The sequence below is a fragment of the Peromyscus californicus genome, unplaced genomic scaffold (genome assembly GCF_007827085.1).
Source record: "Peromyscus californicus insignis strain IS unplaced genomic scaffold, ASM782708v3 Scaffold_6__1_contigs__length_162567912, whole genome shotgun sequence".
Classification (NCBI taxonomy): Eukaryota; Metazoa; Chordata; class Mammalia; order Rodentia; family Cricetidae; genus Peromyscus; species Peromyscus californicus.
In genome coordinates, this window is record NW_026294584.1 from 130,576,900 (window position 1) to 130,593,584 (window position 16,685).

The 16,685-nt window shown below is 48.8% G+C and overlaps 1 protein-coding gene across 1 annotated transcript in view; it reads left to right on the top strand.

The window, feature by feature from the left end:
* Positions 1-7,674: 7,674 nt before the first annotated feature.
* Positions 7,675-16,685, top strand: part of Cand2 (cullin associated and neddylation dissociated 2 (putative)) — a 28,738-nt gene continuing 19,727 nt past the window's right edge. Inside the window, exons 1-4 of the mRNA XM_052720284.1 lie at positions 7,675-7,780; positions 13,202-13,345; positions 14,006-14,160; positions 15,172-15,295. Of these exons, the coding sequence (XP_052576244.1) occupies positions 7,713-7,780; positions 13,202-13,345; positions 14,006-14,160; positions 15,172-15,295 (491 nt within the window). The 5' untranslated portion in view covers positions 7,675-7,712. The remainder of the gene's footprint in view (positions 7,781-13,201; positions 13,346-14,005; positions 14,161-15,171; positions 15,296-16,685) is intronic.

A 16,685-nucleotide genomic window follows, 5' to 3' on the forward strand; every position in this document is an offset into this window, starting at 1 on the left:
GCCTTCATAGTTTTCCCAATTGACTTTTCCCTAAGAAGGGCTAACAGTGTGGACTGATCACTCTCTGGACATACACATTCCAGGCATTTGAAAAACAGCCTCAGGAAAGACTTTCTCTGGAATCAGATATCTCCCTTAGCCATATTCAAGGACTAGCAGTAATAACAGTCCATATGAAAGTCTCCTGATTTAAGGTAAATTCCACAAGGAGACACCACCTCGGTCAGGTGGACGTTAAGTAATAGCTTTATACAATTCAGCTCAGACCCTCCTTTCTTACAGCCTTACTAACTTTATAGACCTTTAACTCCTTATCTAACCACTTCTAGGAATATTTAGATAACCCTCTGCACTGATAGCTATGCTCAGCCAGAACCCCAGTTCAAGCCTCCTTGTAATTATCATCATTGGCAGCATCCGGCCAGGTCCATCCCCAGATGGAGGAAAGTACCTTAGCAGAGATACCTCTGTGCTTTCTAAGAACAGACTTAAGCATCCAGGCTACCTGTTTGAGAAGGCCTGGCAAATGTGCCAATTAAGCTTTACTTCCTCCTTTCCCAAAACTTACCTCTAGTTCCAGATCTCCCTTTAACTATCACCAGAAGCATCTAGCTGTACACAGGTTGCCTAGCAAATGAGCACACTTTCCCCCACCCTGCAGAAAAACAGCAGATAGCTTGGACAGATAGGAGCCACAGGAAAAAAGAAGACAGTTTTATTTTCTCCCATTGACCTAACAAACTTATAGATTCATAACATTTTCTACCAATCACGTTTAAGACTATAGTTGAGCACGTAAGATTCCCTCTTCTTAGATATTACCTGAATTCAGCCTTTAGTTAATTCATTTCCCCATTGGTCACTTCCCTTTGCAAATGATAAATAAATAAATAAAAGTTATTACCTCTCAATGTGATTCTTATCACCCCTCTGTTTGACCCTGGAAGCCTGGCTTTATATACCAGGACTTCCAGGGCATGGGGAGACATAGAAGAGAAAAGAGAATGGAAGAACTAGACGGGTAAGAGCTTGAGAGGAACAAACTGAGATGGGGAAGAACTAGATTGAAGGGCTAGAAGAGAGGACTAGAGGAACGAGATGGAAGATGAGGAAGAGTCAGATGGGGAAGTACTAGCTGGGTAAGAACAAGATGAAAAGGACCTAGATGAGGCAGAACTAAGACGAGAGAATTGAGATAGAACATAGAGGGAGCAATAGATAAGTATAGAGAGAAATCAGGCAAGAAAGGAGCTAGACATGAGAACAGAACTGAAGCTGTGTATAGTGTATAAAGGATGTTATGCCAGAGGAATTAAAGCAAGTGGACTATAGAGCTCGGTGTGCTGAGATTCTATTTTCTGAAAATAGTCTTCGCCATTAGTAGTTCTCTCTCCTGAGCCCCTGGGATGTATAATATTAAGGCTGGTCCCTCAAATATTAAACAAGAAATAAGCTGACATTGGTGATATAACTGAGCCGGTAAATGCACTTGCTCTCCAGACTGATCACTGATGCTCAGCCCCTGAGACATGCACTGTAGAAAAAGAGAACTGACTCCTGGAAGTTGACCTCTGATGTCCACACATGTACCACAATGGCTGGGGAGGCAGGGTAGCAAGTGGGCAGAGCAGGAAGCTGGCAGATCACATCCCAGTAGCACAAAGGAAGCCAGAGAGTAAATCCGAAATAAGGCAAGGCTCTAACCACTCAAAGGCTGACCCCGTTGACACACCTCCTCCAGCCAAGCTCCGCATCCTAAAAATTCCATAATCTGTCCTGGAGAGATGGCTCTGGAGTTAAGAGCACTTGTTGCTCTTCAAGGGACCCAGGTTCAGTTCCCAATAACCATATGGTGCCTCAGAACCATCCATAATATTAATTCCAGGGGATCTGGTGCCCTCTTCTGACCTCCCCAGACATGAGGCTTGCAGGTGGTATACATGCAGACAAAACACTCAAGCACCTAAAATTAAATTAAAAAAACCTTTTAAAGAAATTCCATAACCTTGCCATACAAGACTATCAATAGGAGACTAAGTTTTTAAATACGTGGGCTTACGGGGGACACTTCTCATTCAAACCACCACACACAGGCTCCAGGGTCGAACTCAGGTTGCCAGCCCTACCCTGTCAGGTCTGAGGATAGGGGCCTATCGGGTCATACCTACTTGCAGCAACCTCTTTCCTGTAGCTGCTGTAAAGGAAATGGCAAAGCCCCTACCCAGAGCCTATGTATAAGTCTGTCAACAGACTCCTCGGGTACCCAGATTCCAGGAGAATGACAGTCACCAGCTGCAGTTCCTCACGGAAGTGTACAGGCCTCAAGTTGCCAGCCTCCAGAGTATGAGAGGGCTACTGCGCATCCCTGCCTGGCACACCATCTGTGTAATGAAAACACCTCACCTGGGAGTGCCTCTCCTCCCCCACGTCCTCAGAGCAACACATCCCTTCCTTCCCTTGCTGCTTATGACTCAGCGAGAGCCTGTGAAACTGGGCCTCTGTCTCTGAGACCTATAAGAAGCACACACACACTCTGCCACTCTGCCTCCTGGGCCAGAATTCTCATAAGAGCTCCTGCCGCACGCTATCTGTCTGTCTGTCCATGGCATTAATAACTCTCTTAATACATTTTTTTACCCCCAAAGACAATCCACCCCAGTGTGACCCTTAAACCCCCAACTGGAGACCTTTCATAAATCTAGTTTTCTAGGAATCGCACAGAAACCCCATCTACAGGAAAAGGCATGTTCTGAATCCCTTGTGGAACCGTAGTGGTTTTACTTTTTCAGATTATAATCACACCCGAGACACCTCTGAAGCCACCCTAGAACCTCAGTTATTGAAAAGGAAGGCAGAATTTTACTTCCTGTGCACATGTGAAATGTTATCTCTTTGCCTCCTGACTGCTAGTCCAGCCCCCAGCCTCCTGCGGCGTGACGGACTGTATCCCTTCTGGACCTCATTATTCAATGGCTAGCAAGTTTCTTAAGGTGCAGTCTGGACCAGGAGATCAGCCGAGGACCCTGTTCAGATTCCAGAGACCCCATTCCTTGGGCTAGCAGACCTCTTTCAATGGCTCCTTCTTGCTCCTCAAAGCACCAGCCTCCACATTAGCCATTCATCAACAGGAGGTCTGAAACCCGTGTCTCCTGTAGGGTTGAGACATCAGGGATGGGAGACCTGTTCACCTTCCAATTCTACAGTACTCATCATGGTGTCTCCACACAGGCAACACAGAACAAAGAATAGTCACAGGAGGATGAGATTCTGACTTTCCCACAGGTCAAATGCAGTCACCTGTTATTAGAAGCAGTTTGATCCCCAGAGTCTAAACCTAGTTGGAGGTGGGGCAGGCATGACTTTAGTTTCTTACCTTTCTGCATCCCTGCCTGCTCCATCTGACTCAGGTCAGCTTCTTTCCACTCTGGCTGTGAGCTTGGCCCTGTGACCTTCATTTTAATTAGGTTCCTGTAACTGTGATAAAACACCATGACCTAGGCAATTAATAGAAGCAAGAGTTTATTTGGCTTTACGGTTCCAGAGGGACAGGAGTTCACCATGACCAGAAAGCATGGCAGCAAGCCGCAGGCATAGGGACAGAAGCAGGAAGTTCAGAGATCGCGTCTGTCAGAGACAGCACACCGGAAGTAGGGTAAGACTCTGTTCTGTCAAAGTCTACCCCTATGGACATAGTCTCTTCATCAAGACTGCACCTCCTAAGCTTTCCCAAACAGGTTACCCACTGGGGACCGAGTGTTCAAATGCCTGAGTGGCACTTTAGAACCCTTTTTAGGTGGTCCCCTGAGACCTAACTGACTTTGGAGGTCAAGGGCCAAAAACTAGCTGCCCTCTTTGTCTCTTTATCGTATTGATTTTAGCCTTTAAGCTTGGCTGTTGAACATCTAGAAGTTCCATTAAAAACATCTAGAAGAAATAATAGTGATGAAAATTTAAATTTTGTAACACTTAGATCAAATGAATAGATTTTATTGCCAGACAGTGGCAGCACGCACCTTTAATGCCAGCACTCGAGAGGCAGAGGTAGGTGGATCTCTGTGAGTTTGAATCCAGCCTGGTCTACAGAGTGTGGGATAATCCTTTATACTGTGTGAATATATGTCACTGTGATTGGGTTAATAAAGAAGCTGACTGGCCAATAGCTGGACAGATAGAGGTTAGGCAGGATTTGCAGACAAAAAGAGAGCATGAAGAAGAAGAGGAGGACTCTCTCAGAATCACAAGGAAATGTGGAGAGAAGGACATGAGCTTGCTGTACTGAGAAAAGGTACCAAGCCATGTGGCAGAGCATAGATAAGAAATATAGGCTAATTTAAAATGCAAGAGTTAGCTAGTAACAAGCTTGAACAATTGGCCAAGCATTTATAATTAATATTAAGTCTCTGTGTGGTTGTTTAGGAGCTGGCCAGCAGTCCCAATGGAAAAACTCCACCTACAACAGAGTGAGTTCCAGGACAGCCAGGGCAGAGCCAGTTCCAGGACAGAGAAACTCTGTCTTGAAAAACAAACAAACAAACAAACAAACAAGAAATATAGATTTAGAAAATAAATTCTGCCGGGCGGTGGTGGCGCATGCCTTTAATCCCAGCACTCGGGAGGCAGAGACAGGCGGATCTCCATGAGTTCGAGGCCAGCCTGGGCTACCAAGTGAGTTCCAGGAAAGGCGCAAAGCTACACAGAGAAACCCTGCCTTGAAAAACCAAAAAAAAAAAAAAAATAAATTCTGACTTTATTTTATTATTATTATTTTTGAGTGCTGAGATTAAAGGAATTTTTTTTAAAGGAAGCTGGGTGGAAAGAGGGCTCATGGTTTAGAGCACTTATTACTCTAGCAAAGGACCTAGCTTCAATTCCTAGCACCCACACTGTGGTTCACAACCATCTGTATCTCCAGTTTCAGGGGACCTGATATCCTCTTCTGACCTCTTTTGGCACAGCATGCACATGGTGCATGGGCATACATGCAAGCAAAACATTCATATACATAAAATAAAACAAAAAAACCTTTAAATTCCTTTAAAAAGCTTGACAGAATACAGCAAGATGCTGCACCCCACAGTTAGAAAATGCATGCTTTAATCCAACACAAACAAGATGTTAACATTCCCTCTATCATAATTAGAATCCCGTGAGCACTCAGTAGAATTCTGAAGCTCTGAACTGTAAACAGGGTTTACCAGAGGAGTAAAGTAGCAACCTTTGCTTGCATCAGTCTAATGTTGTAAAAAATAAAAAAGAAGGCTGGAGAGATGGCTTGGTAGTTAAAAACATTTTCTGCTCTTGCACAGGTTCTGGGTTCTGCTCCCAGCACCCATATGGCAGCTCACAACAGTTGATAACTCCAGTTCCTTGGGTTTTATTGCCCTCTTCTGGCCTCTGTGGGTACTGCACACACATGGTCCGTATACATATGTGCAGGCAAAACATTCGTACACATGAAATAAAAATAATAATAACAATAAAATTAAAAAAGATTCAATTTTGGCTTCACTGTCATTTGCAAGGTGCCAGGTGATTGCTATATTCCTTCCTGAGAGTATTCACAGTCCTCTGAAGGGCTGTCTCCCCTCCCCACTCATGAAAAATGACCTTTTTCTGGAATGGCCAGATGGGTGGTGTGATTGAGGCAGGAACAGGAGACTAGGAGAAATGTAGAGCTCATCTTCCTGTCCCAAGGCTTAGGGACTTGCAACCACTGTTCAGTCACTTAGAGGAAGAGAGGTTGTATTAGGGGCAGGAAAACAGATGTCATAAAACATCCTTTTATTTTTTTCTTTACTTTTTTGTTTTGTTTTGTTTTTTATTTTTTTGAGGCAAGGCTTCTTTGTGTAGTCCTGGCTATTCCTAGAACTTGCTCTGTAGACCAGACAGGCCTCAAATTCACAGATATCTGCCTGCCTTTGCCTCCTGAATGCTGAGATTAAAGATGTGTGCCACCTACCCAGCAGGTTTTTTTTTTTTTGATGTTATTTGTTTGCTTTTGTTTTTTGGCTTTTTGTTTTTGTTTTGTTTTTTTGTTTGTTTGTTTGTTTGTTTTTGGTTTTTCGAGACAAGGTTTCTCTGTGTAGCTTTGCGCCTTTCCTGGAACTCACTTGGTAGCCCAGGCTGGCCTCGAACTCACAGAGATCCCCCCTGCCTCTGCCTCCCGAGTGCTGGGATTAAAGGCGTGCACCACCACTGCCCGGCTTTGTTTTTGTTTTTAATGACAGGATCTATGTAGCCGAGACTGAACTTTTGATCCTCCTGCCTTCACCTGCCAAATTCTGGAATTACAGTCATGAGCCATCCTGACCCCAGAAATTTCCTTTTACAAAGCTGGGGGTGTAGTTCAGTGGTAGAGCAGTACCAAAAAAGAAATTTTAATACATTTAAGATAAAAGTTTCTTGCTGGGTGGTGGTGCACACCTCTAATCCCAGCACTCCAGAGGCAGAGACAGACGGGTATCAGTGAGTTCAGGCTAGCCTGGTCTACAGAGTGAGTTTCAGGACAGCAATGACTACACAGAGAAACTCTGTCTTGAAAAACAAAACAAAAAAGATAAATAAAAGGAACATATTGGGCCAGGCAGTGGTGGCACGTGCCTTTAATCCTAGAACTCAGGAGGCAGAACCAGGTACATGTCTGTGAGTTCAAGGCCAGCCTGGGCTACAGAGTAAATTCCAAGACAGGCTCCAAAGCTACACAGATAAATTCTGTCTCAAAAAAACAAAAAAGAAAAAAGAAAAAAATGAAAAAAAAAAAAGAAAGAAAGAAACATATTGGGCTGTGACTAAAAATAACCAAGAGAGGTTGTGTGAGTCTCCCAAGGCCACCAAGCTAGAAGCAGCCTACAGAGATTTGAAGCCAAGCTTCCTGTTCGGTATTAAGAGTCCTCCTGCCGGGCGGTGGTGGCGCACACCTTTAATCCCAGCACTGGGGAGGCAGAGGCAGGTGGATCTCTGTGAGTTCGAGGCCAGCCTGAGATACAGAGTGAGTTCCAGGACAGGCACCAAAGCTACATAGAGAAACCCTGTCTCAAAAACAACAAACAAACAAACAAACAAAAACCAGACAGACAGACAGACAGACACACACACACACACACACACACACACACACACTCCTAATTGGGGAAAACTGTGATCAACTTCAGGGAAAGGGCTGTTGTTTAGTAACCTCATTGTAAAATTTCATTGTAAAATGAAAAAACTCATCCGGACAGGGTGAGGGCCTGGTATGATTGAATGCGCCCTCCACATGAGGCTGGCTCTGGACAGGCCGCCACGGGGACTCAAAAGTCCAGCGAGGGGTGCTTAGGCTTGCTTGACTAGCTTTGCTTAAGAGCTCCTGTTTCCTGAATGATTGTAGATGGGAAAGTGGAGGCTCAGAGAAGTGATGCCTAGTGGAACCTGGGACTGCCATCCCACGTCCACGCATGCATGCATGCCATTGAGCAAGGTCAAAGTTTCACAAGGCAGAACCAGGAGAGGGGTGGTCCGTGCTCGATGGTGAGTTCCCTGTCTCTGGAGTATGCACGGCCATGCTGAGCAGAGCTCCCCAGGAGAAGAGGCCAGGTCCTGCAGTCCAGCCCTTCCCAGGACAGGAGGGGTAAGGGTGACCGAAGGGGCGTGGCTGAGGGGAGGGGGCGTGGCTGAGGAGAGGGGAGGCCGCGCCGCCATATTCATTCCCGCCCGCGGACCGCGGCGCAGCCAGCATGAGTACCGCTGCTTTCCACATCTCCAGCCTGCTGGAGAAGATGACGTCCAGCGACAAGGACTTCAGGTGCGCCCTGCGGCGGTCCGGGGCTCCTTTTCAGGGGCCTCAGCCCGTTCTGGCCGCCCCCCGACCCCCTGCAGACCCCCGCGGGTGCCCCCGGCCTCTTCGCCTGGGCCTGGCTGGGCCTGCAGCCCTGCTGCAGCAGCCCCGCCCCCAACCTCTTCCCGCCTTTGCCGAGCTGGGCCCTCAGGTCCCCTACACTGGGGCCCCCCAGGCCCTCCAGTGAAGTTCCCATCCGCCTCTCCTTGGGATCCCAGGGCTGACCTCCTTTGACGCGCACTAAAACAGCCCCCCACTCTGCGCCACCTCCATCCTAGGGCTATCCCTTTCTGATACCCGGACTTCTACCCCGTCTCTAGGTTACCCCATCCTCCCAGCCTGTACCCCTGCCGGGACTACTAACCCGAACTTTTCTTTCTTTCCTCTTTTTTCTCTTCATCCCCTCCCTCTTCTCCCCGGCCCATTACCATCCCATCCTTCTCATTCCCTCCTCTCCCGAGATGTTCGGTTAAGCATGGCTTAGAGGCAGGAAGCAAAGGTTGGGGTGAGGGCCTTGTCTCTCCTCCATTCTCTTTCTCCCGTCCTTCTCTCCGAGCATCCCAGAAACAGCGGAACAGAGCCGCCAAGAAGGATGGGAACATCTGGTGCAGCCCTATCTTGCAGGGGAAACAGGCTCAGTGACAAAAAGGGTTGGCCTATGATCCGATAGCCAGTTCTGTACCTCCAAGTTGACAGGACATTGCACCTACTGAGTCTTCTGTCACTTTTTTTTTTTTTTGGTTTTTCGAGGCAGGGTTTCTCTGTGTAGCTTTGCGCCTTTCCTGGAACTCGCTTTGGAGACCAGGCTGGCCTCGAACTCACAGCAATCCGCCTGGCTCTGCCTCCCGAGTGCTGGGATTAAAGGCATGCGCCACCACCACCCGGCTGAGTCTTCTGTCACTTTTACAAACAGGGAAACTGAGGTTTGGGGGTACGAAGGGCCTGGGCACAATGGCAAAGGTAGGACCAAGCAGAGGTGGAGGTCTTAGTGATGTCCAGAATCTAGCCTGGAGGGGCCTGAAGCCTGCTCACGTGGTCTGACCCCTCCTTTGTCCTGTAAAACTAGTCCTCAAAATCTCTTTGCTGCCCCAAGCCCCATGGTGGTAATAGGGCTTTGGACCCTTAGCCCTGGCTTCAGATCTTGGCAGCCATAACTTACTGGCTCTATAAGTGATGGGCAAATTACTCCACCCCCTCTGAACTTTAGCTCCTGTTTATGGTGTAGGTACCAGGTAAGTGCTTTGTGAATGGTTGCCCGTGTGATTCTGCACACTCTCACTCTCCGGACCTTGACTAAGCATCTCATCTTCACTGCTGGCTCCCACTGAGTTGTTACCAGGATGCCTCTGCACTCCATGCAGGACCAGGCACCTCTATCTGTGTTTCTGCCGTGCTACCTGTGGTCTCCTGTGGTTGGTTGCCTGTGCAGGGAGACAGGGTAGGTCCTGTGGAGTGTTCTTTTGTCCCCTCCTTCCTGTTCTCCAGAGGCCTGGAGGGGGCTTTGGTTTACATGCCCTGACAGAGCTGAGGGACCATCTCCTGGGCCTCTGAATCGGGGAGTTGGCCCTTTCAGCCTGTCCCTGCCAGCAGCCTCGAGGACACTTAAAACCACCCTGAGCATATGAGAATAGCGTCTATTTTTAAAAGTCTGAATACCAGGAGGCTGAGTCCCCTGGCCAGCTGTCCAGGCACCATGTGGCCCAGTGTCCCAATGGTGCTGCCTCTCGGATTTCAGGAGACCATGGCCTGTGGTTCCCAGAGGGGAGTGACTGACTACGGTTCCAGGCAAAGGACAGGAAGCCTTGGTTCCTAGTTTTGTTGGGGCTCAGACTCTGACAGGGAAAATCAGAGGCTCAAGAGATTAGGCAGGAATTTCTGAATCTTTTTTGTGGTAACACAATACAGTTTGAGGAGGCAGGAGATCCATCTCACGCTGTTCTCTGGTGCTCTGTAACCTCTTTGAGCCTGCTTGTCTTGGGTTGACCTATTAAAACCCTCAAGGAAAGCCGAGTGGTGGTGGTGCACGCCTTTAATCCCAACACTCAGGAGGCAGAGGCAGGTGGATCTCTGTGAGTTCGAGGCCAACCTGGTCTACAGAGGGAGTTCCAGAACAGCCAAGGCTACACAGAGAAACCCTGTCTCCAAAATAAATAAATAAATAATTCAATAATTAAGATAAAACCCTCGAGGATGCTGTGGGAGAGGGGCAAAGAAAATTTCCAGAGTTAAGGAGTTAAGGAGGCAGCTGGCTAAAATTTACCCCACTGACAGAGGCAAGACAAGCATGTTTACTTAAAGGCCCACTCTGTTTTGGAGTCCTAGCCTATCAAATTATCACTACCACCCCAGCACTGGGGCGTCTCCTCTGAGAGTGAGGTCTGCAGAACTCAGGCGTCTGAAATGCTGAGGCTTATTTGTGAATGTTGATTTCTGGGTTCGGGTTTCCACAAGGCTGTTTGACGCTAAGGTCTGTTGAGCATGAACTCCCTCCTGCCTTCACTCTTCTCCCTTGTCAGGCCTGTTTTTTGTTAAGCTTGGAGTGTCAGAGGTGAACCTGCTGGGTGCCAAGCATGTGTACGCACACATATGGGTATATGTGTGCACAGGTGTGTGTGTGAGAGAGAGAGAGAGATGGTCTATGAAGTGCTCTATCACGTTCATTGCTGTACAGGAGAGAAGTGCTGTGATGGAAGGGTGCAAGGTCCCGACATGACCTGCCTAGGGAAACCGTAATGCTTAGGTATGTGCATATCGCATTGATCAGTATTGTCCCTGAGACAGAAATGTTTGAGTTACACTCTTGATGGGTGTGCTAGTTTCTGTAAGGTTGACACAAACTAAACTTATCTGAGAAGAGAGTATGCCTCCATAAGGTTTGCCTGTAGATGAGACTGTGGTAGATTTTCTTAGTGATTGATGGGGGAGGGCCCAGACCACTCTGAGTGATGCCAACCCTGGTCAGGTGGTCCTGGGGTGTATAAGAAGGTTGGCTAAAAGCACCATGGGTTGCAAGCCAGTAAGCGGCGTTGCTCCATGGCCTCTCTAGGCATGGCGCTGCACACCTTTAAACTGCCATGGCCTCTGTCTCAGTTCCTGCTTCCAGGTTCCTGCCTTGAGTTCTTGACCTGACTTTCTTCAGTGAGGGACTGCATAAGCTGAAACCCTTTTCTCCCCAAGTTGCTTTTGGTCATGCTCTTTAATCACAGCAATAGAAACTCTAACGGAGGCAGTGATGAATAGGGGTTTGACAGGCACATTCCCTGGTTGTTGGGCCCATTCTGTGCTTCCTAGAACATATTCTCAGGATTGCCAGGCCCATCTGGGCCCCATCCTTCAGAAATTCAGAAAGGCCCAAACACAAACATCCTTTACGTTAAAGCGCCTGGGTGGTGGATGGGACAGCAACAATACCTTCCTCTCCTTCAGCTCAGCTTCCTGCCTTCTCTCAGCAGCTTTGGGCTGATCGAGCTGTTAAAATTAAGAAATGGTGGCATGGACAGGGTCCCTCCAGGCTCTGTGGGTGGCCCCACTCCACTCGAGACAGATTTTACCCCGGGAGGCTGCGGCAGGAAGCAGGCTTTCTCTGGACGCCTCTTTATAGCATCTCTTCCACGAGGTGCCAGCAGGTGCCAGCAAGCATGGCGGCCTGGGGGAATGGCTGCTCTGGAGAAAGGGCACTTGTCATCTGCAGTTACTGCATTAGGTCGAGACGCAGTCGGACTGAGATCTTTTTTCCAGGAATTAGAAGTCACTTTAATGGTGTTCGGATGTTGATGAGTAATTCAACCTGGGAAAACAGGTCTACAACCTGGACACAGCTGAGGGCGGCTAGTTGAGTCCCCTGCCCTGCCCTCTTCCTTTCAGTAGGAATGATGTCCCGTGAGGCCCCTTCAGCCTCATTCTTTGCTGCTTTCTGACTTGAACTCCCATTGCAAGCCAAATGATCAGGACAGAGCAGCAAGCCTGGTTTTTTTTAGATCTTAGGACCCTGGGGGTGGGTGAAGCCCTTGGCTCTGGTCCTATGGCTTAGGAATGTTTGGGTCAGCTGTTGGCTCTCGTCTCCAAAATATCAAACTATTGCCAGTTGCCCATCCATGTGGCTTTTAAAGTGTTCATGACTCAACAGGCATAATGGCCTATGACTTTAATTCTAGCACTTGGGAGGCAGAGGCAGGGGGATTTCTGTGACTTTTGAGTCTAGCCTGGTTTACAGAGTAAGTTCCAGTCCAGCCAGGGTTACCCTGTGAAACTTATCTCAAACAAACAAAAAACCCAAACAGACAAAAAAGCAGGTTTGTGACCCTGAATGTCTCTAGGAATTTGGAAATACACATTCTTAGCTCAGAGTCTTCACCTGTGGGCTAAGAGGCTGGGGTGGGGCTTGCCGTGATGAACAAATCCTTTGGATGAGGGGCTCAGATTTAGATGCTTGCTTAGGGCAGGGTGTCTGAACAGGGTTCATCTCTGCTTTAGACAGATGGTGCTTCTTTTCCACACCTGACTTTGCCATGAAATTGTCTATCGCATACTCAGGCATTCATGAACCTCCTATTACTGTGAGATGTGAATGATGTATGCCATTTACTGGGTGTGTATTGTGGACTCCACAACCCTATAATTAGAGCCCAAGTCTAATTCTTTTTTTGTTTTATTTATTTATTTATTTGAGACAAGGTTTCTCTGTGTATCCCTGGCTGTCTTGCTATTCTCTATGTAGACCAGGCTGGCCTCAAACCCGGAGATCTGCCTGCCTCTGCCTCCTGAGTGCTTAGATTAAAGGTGTGCACTGCCGGGCAGTGGTGGCGCACACTTTTATTCCCAGCACTCGGGAGGCAGAGGCAGGAGGATCTCTGTGAGTTCAAGGCCAGCCTGGGTTTACAGAGCAAGATCTAGGACAGGTACCAAAACTACACAGAGAAACCCTGTCTCGAAAAATAAAAAACAACAAAACAAAACAAAAAAGGAAGCTTGAACACTAAATGCCAACAATCTATGACAAAGATAATGTCAGTTTCAAGGATAAAGGTGTGCACCAGCACTACCCAGCCAGCGAGTGTTTTTAGACACTGAGCCACCTCCAGCCCCCTCATCCCCATTTTTCATACAGGTAAACTAAAGCTGAGAGAAGACAAGTGACTTGCCCAAGTTCCCATTTTTGCAGTGGCAGTGGCAGGAGCCCCCCACCCCCATACCACGAGCATTAAGCCAGTCTCCCACCCTGTGGTAGTTGGTCTAGTTGAGGTGATGCAGCCCTGCCCATAGCCCTGGTTACCCACATGCCTTTGAACTCTTGCACTGAGCTTCTCTCCTGGGGAACTCTAATCCACCAATCTGTCAGGCCCGGGAGCTGCAGGACAGCCCTCTTCCTCCCCTCCCGCCCCTCACCAGGTTCATGGCTACCAGTGACCTGATGGCAGAGCTGCAGAAAGACTCCATCCAGCTGGATGAGGACAGCGAGCGCAGGGTGGTGAGAACGCTGCTACGGCTCCTGGAGGACAGGAGCGGGGAGGTGCAGAACCTGGCCGTCAAGTGGTGAGTGGGCTGGGGGGGCTGGGGTGGCTGGGGTGGCTGGGGGAGGGCCACTGCCCCTAAGGTGCGGCCTGTGACAAGTACCAGGCAGTTTGGGGACAACAATAGGGTCAGACGCTTAGCCAGCATTCCTCAGAGGTAGACCCTGCACCAAGAGTTCAAATCTAAGTTATGTGGGAGGTTATCCAGGAAATAGGAAGGGAAGTAGGGAAGGGGAGATGGGAGGGGTGTGAAAGCCTGCAGAAGGGGTTCTGTGACTCTGACAGGTCCCCAGGTGACGATCTGCTACCAGGCTTTGAGAAATGAGGTTCCAGATCTCAGGTTGATGACCTGCATCAGCAAGGGAAAACCAGTTAGACATACATTGGAAGGCCCCACTTAGACCTTCTGGGGTGTCCCAACAGTCTGTGTTTAGTAATTCCCTATATGACACCAGCTCAGGTGTGAAAAACATTGCTTTGGACACATGGAGCCACAGGGTGGTGAGATGCAAACCATCGTCTTGGGATGCACCGCTTGCCTAGTAGGAAAGGGTCCTCTTTTGAGCTGAGGTCTTTCCTCAGCATGTGTGTCCCCACAAGCTTGAGGGGACCAAAGCAGAGAGCAGGATTTAAGGCATGCCTGGAGCTTTTGGGTCCTTCTCCCTTCCTCCCTCTGCTTCAGCCTGGGTCCCTTGGTGGGCAAAGTGAAGGAGTACCAAGTGGAGACCATTGTGGACACCCTCTGTGCCAACATGCGGTCAGACAAAGAGCAGCTCCGGGACATCGCTGGCATTGGCCTAAAGACCATCCTCTCAGAGCTGCCTCCTGCTGCCACAGGTACCCAGGCCTTGGTGCTGCTGCTCAACCCAGCTATGTTTCATATACTGGGGCCAGGTGATTCTTCTCTGGGAAGAACACCTATGTTCATGGTGTGCCTTCTGCATGCCTCTATTTCTCTTCACTGAGTGCTAATACCTGTATTAAATATCTTTATTAAGTAGTGGCCCATGCCTTTAATCCCAGCACTCTGGAAGTAGAGGCCATGGACCAGTATGAGTTTGAGGTCAGCCTGATCTACATAGTTCCAGGACAGCCAGGGCTAAATAGTGAGACCTTGTCTCAAAATAAAAGAGAAAGAGGGAGGGAGGGCCCAGAGGAGTAAAAGGACCTACTTGGGGTTCTTTCGTGGTAAAGAATTCAGACCCAGGTCAGTTGAAATTCATGACTGCCTGTTTGTTAGGAATGCTTCCAGCCACAAGTAAAGAGCGTAGACTCGTGGTAGCTTAAAGACTTGCCATGATCTCTCTGGAGGGATGGCTATTGCTCCTCTTCTCCTCCTTCTTCCTCTCCCCTTCCTTTTTCTTCCTCCTCTTCCTCTTCCTCCTTTTTCCTGGTAGTAATGCTAGAAGTCAAATGCAAGGGCTTGTGTGTGCTGGGCCCGGCTGCTCCCATTCTTGTAGCAGTGGTTAGACCCACAGGGTCTCATTCTTCGTCCATGTGCTCTCTCCTGTGTGTGTAAGAAAAGACACATTTTCCGAAGTCATTCTATCCCACTGGCCACTGCCAGCTGAAAGGGGTTGGGAAAGGAAGTGTTTACATGTCCCCTCCCTGGTAGAATTGTGTGAGCCGGCCAGCAGCTCAGCCGTCAGTTTGTCCGCTCCCCTGGCTGACGCTGTAGTTGTTCCCTAAGACTTGGGTCAACCGTGGACCACTGAAGCTCAGGCTTTCCTAGAACACTAACTTCTGGGGGATGTGGGCTCAGAAATACAACCAGAGTACAAGCAGGCCAGAGTTGGGGGCTGCCCTCCCAGTCCAAAGCCTTACCCTGCCCACTTGTGCCCTGCACAGGCTCAGGGCTGGCTATCAATGTGTGCCGCAAGATCACAGGCCAGCTCACCAGTGCCATTGCCCAGCAGGAGGACGTGGCTGTGCAGCTGGAAGCCCTGGACATCCTCTCTGACATGCTGAGCAGGTGAGCCAGGCCACTTTGGGCAAGAAAGGAGGAGACAGTCAAGACTGTGATGAGTGGCCTGCATGCAGTAATGTCACACTATGGGCGGTCATTAGCTTCAAGGTCACACAGTCAGTAAACCTCCCATGGCTTATGCATTTGTTTTGGGGGCAGGAAAAACCAGTGTTAGCCTAGAGATGGGCCTGCATTACTCCTGGGGAATTGACAGGCAAGTGGCCAACTGAATATAATAGGTGAGTGGTTAGGTCAGGTGCAGGGCCCAAACTCAAAAGGCCCTAGCTCAGCTTCTGGAGGGCTCCTTACTGGAGCTGAGGGCATCACAGAGCAGAAGCAGGGGAGGATTGTGAAAGGTTTTGGGTTGTGGGCTCAAGAGAACCCCAGATTATCTTTTTGATTAAGAGTAGAAGGGCTGGGCATGGTGGCACATGCTTTTAGTCCTAGCACTCCAGAGGCAGAGACAGGTGGGTCTCTGTGAGTTCAAGACCAGCCTGGTATACAAAGCGAGTTCTAGGACAGCCAGGGCTGTTACACAGAGAAATTCTGTCTCAAAAAAAAAAAAAGATTAGAAGAGTTTTTCATAGCATGGAAAGACAGTATGGTGGTCTCTGCTCAGAGGTCAGGCCCATGTGGCAGAGGGGTCCCTCAAAGGTTTCAGAGGAGTTGAGAGTTTCTATGCCATGTGGGTGATAATAGTCTGTAGCTGATGCCTGTAATCTGGCCATCTCTGATCCAGGGATGGGGAGGGAATCTTGGATTTGGAGGAAGGAGTGAGGGGCCTATTGATTGATATGTATCCATTACTCAGGGGTTAGCCTGGGGCCTGTCCACAGTATCAGTGGCATATGATCATGACCTAAGCAGTCTCTGCTCTGGGTTCTAACAGACTTGAGCCCAGGGCTCCTGCATGGTGAGCTGATTGTGGAAGCCGTGTGCATCGATGAGGCTGGAGGGCCGAGCAGGAGCCCCAAGGACACACCTCTGCCTTCCTTGCTCTTTCCTTCTGTAATCTGGACAGGCAGGCTAGAGAGGAGCATCTTTGTTTTTATATTTGTGGTGGGATTGAACCCAGGGCTTTATCCATACTGGGGAAGAACTCGACCACTGAGATATGTCTCTAGCCCCTGTTACTTTTTATTTTTAAGACTCTGTCTCTCAGAGTTGCTCAGGCAGGCCTTGAACTCACTCTGCAGCCCAGACTGGCCTTAAACCTGTATTCCTTCTGCCTCAGCCTTCCCAGCTGGTGAGATTATAGGCCTGTGGCCCTAGGCCTGGCTTGGCTTCCATAGGTTGTCTGAAAGAGGTAGACACCACAGGATCTGGAGTAGGCAGACTAGAGGATGGCCCTATAGGTTTTAGAAACCAGGAGATAGAGGATTGGGGTAGGGGTGTT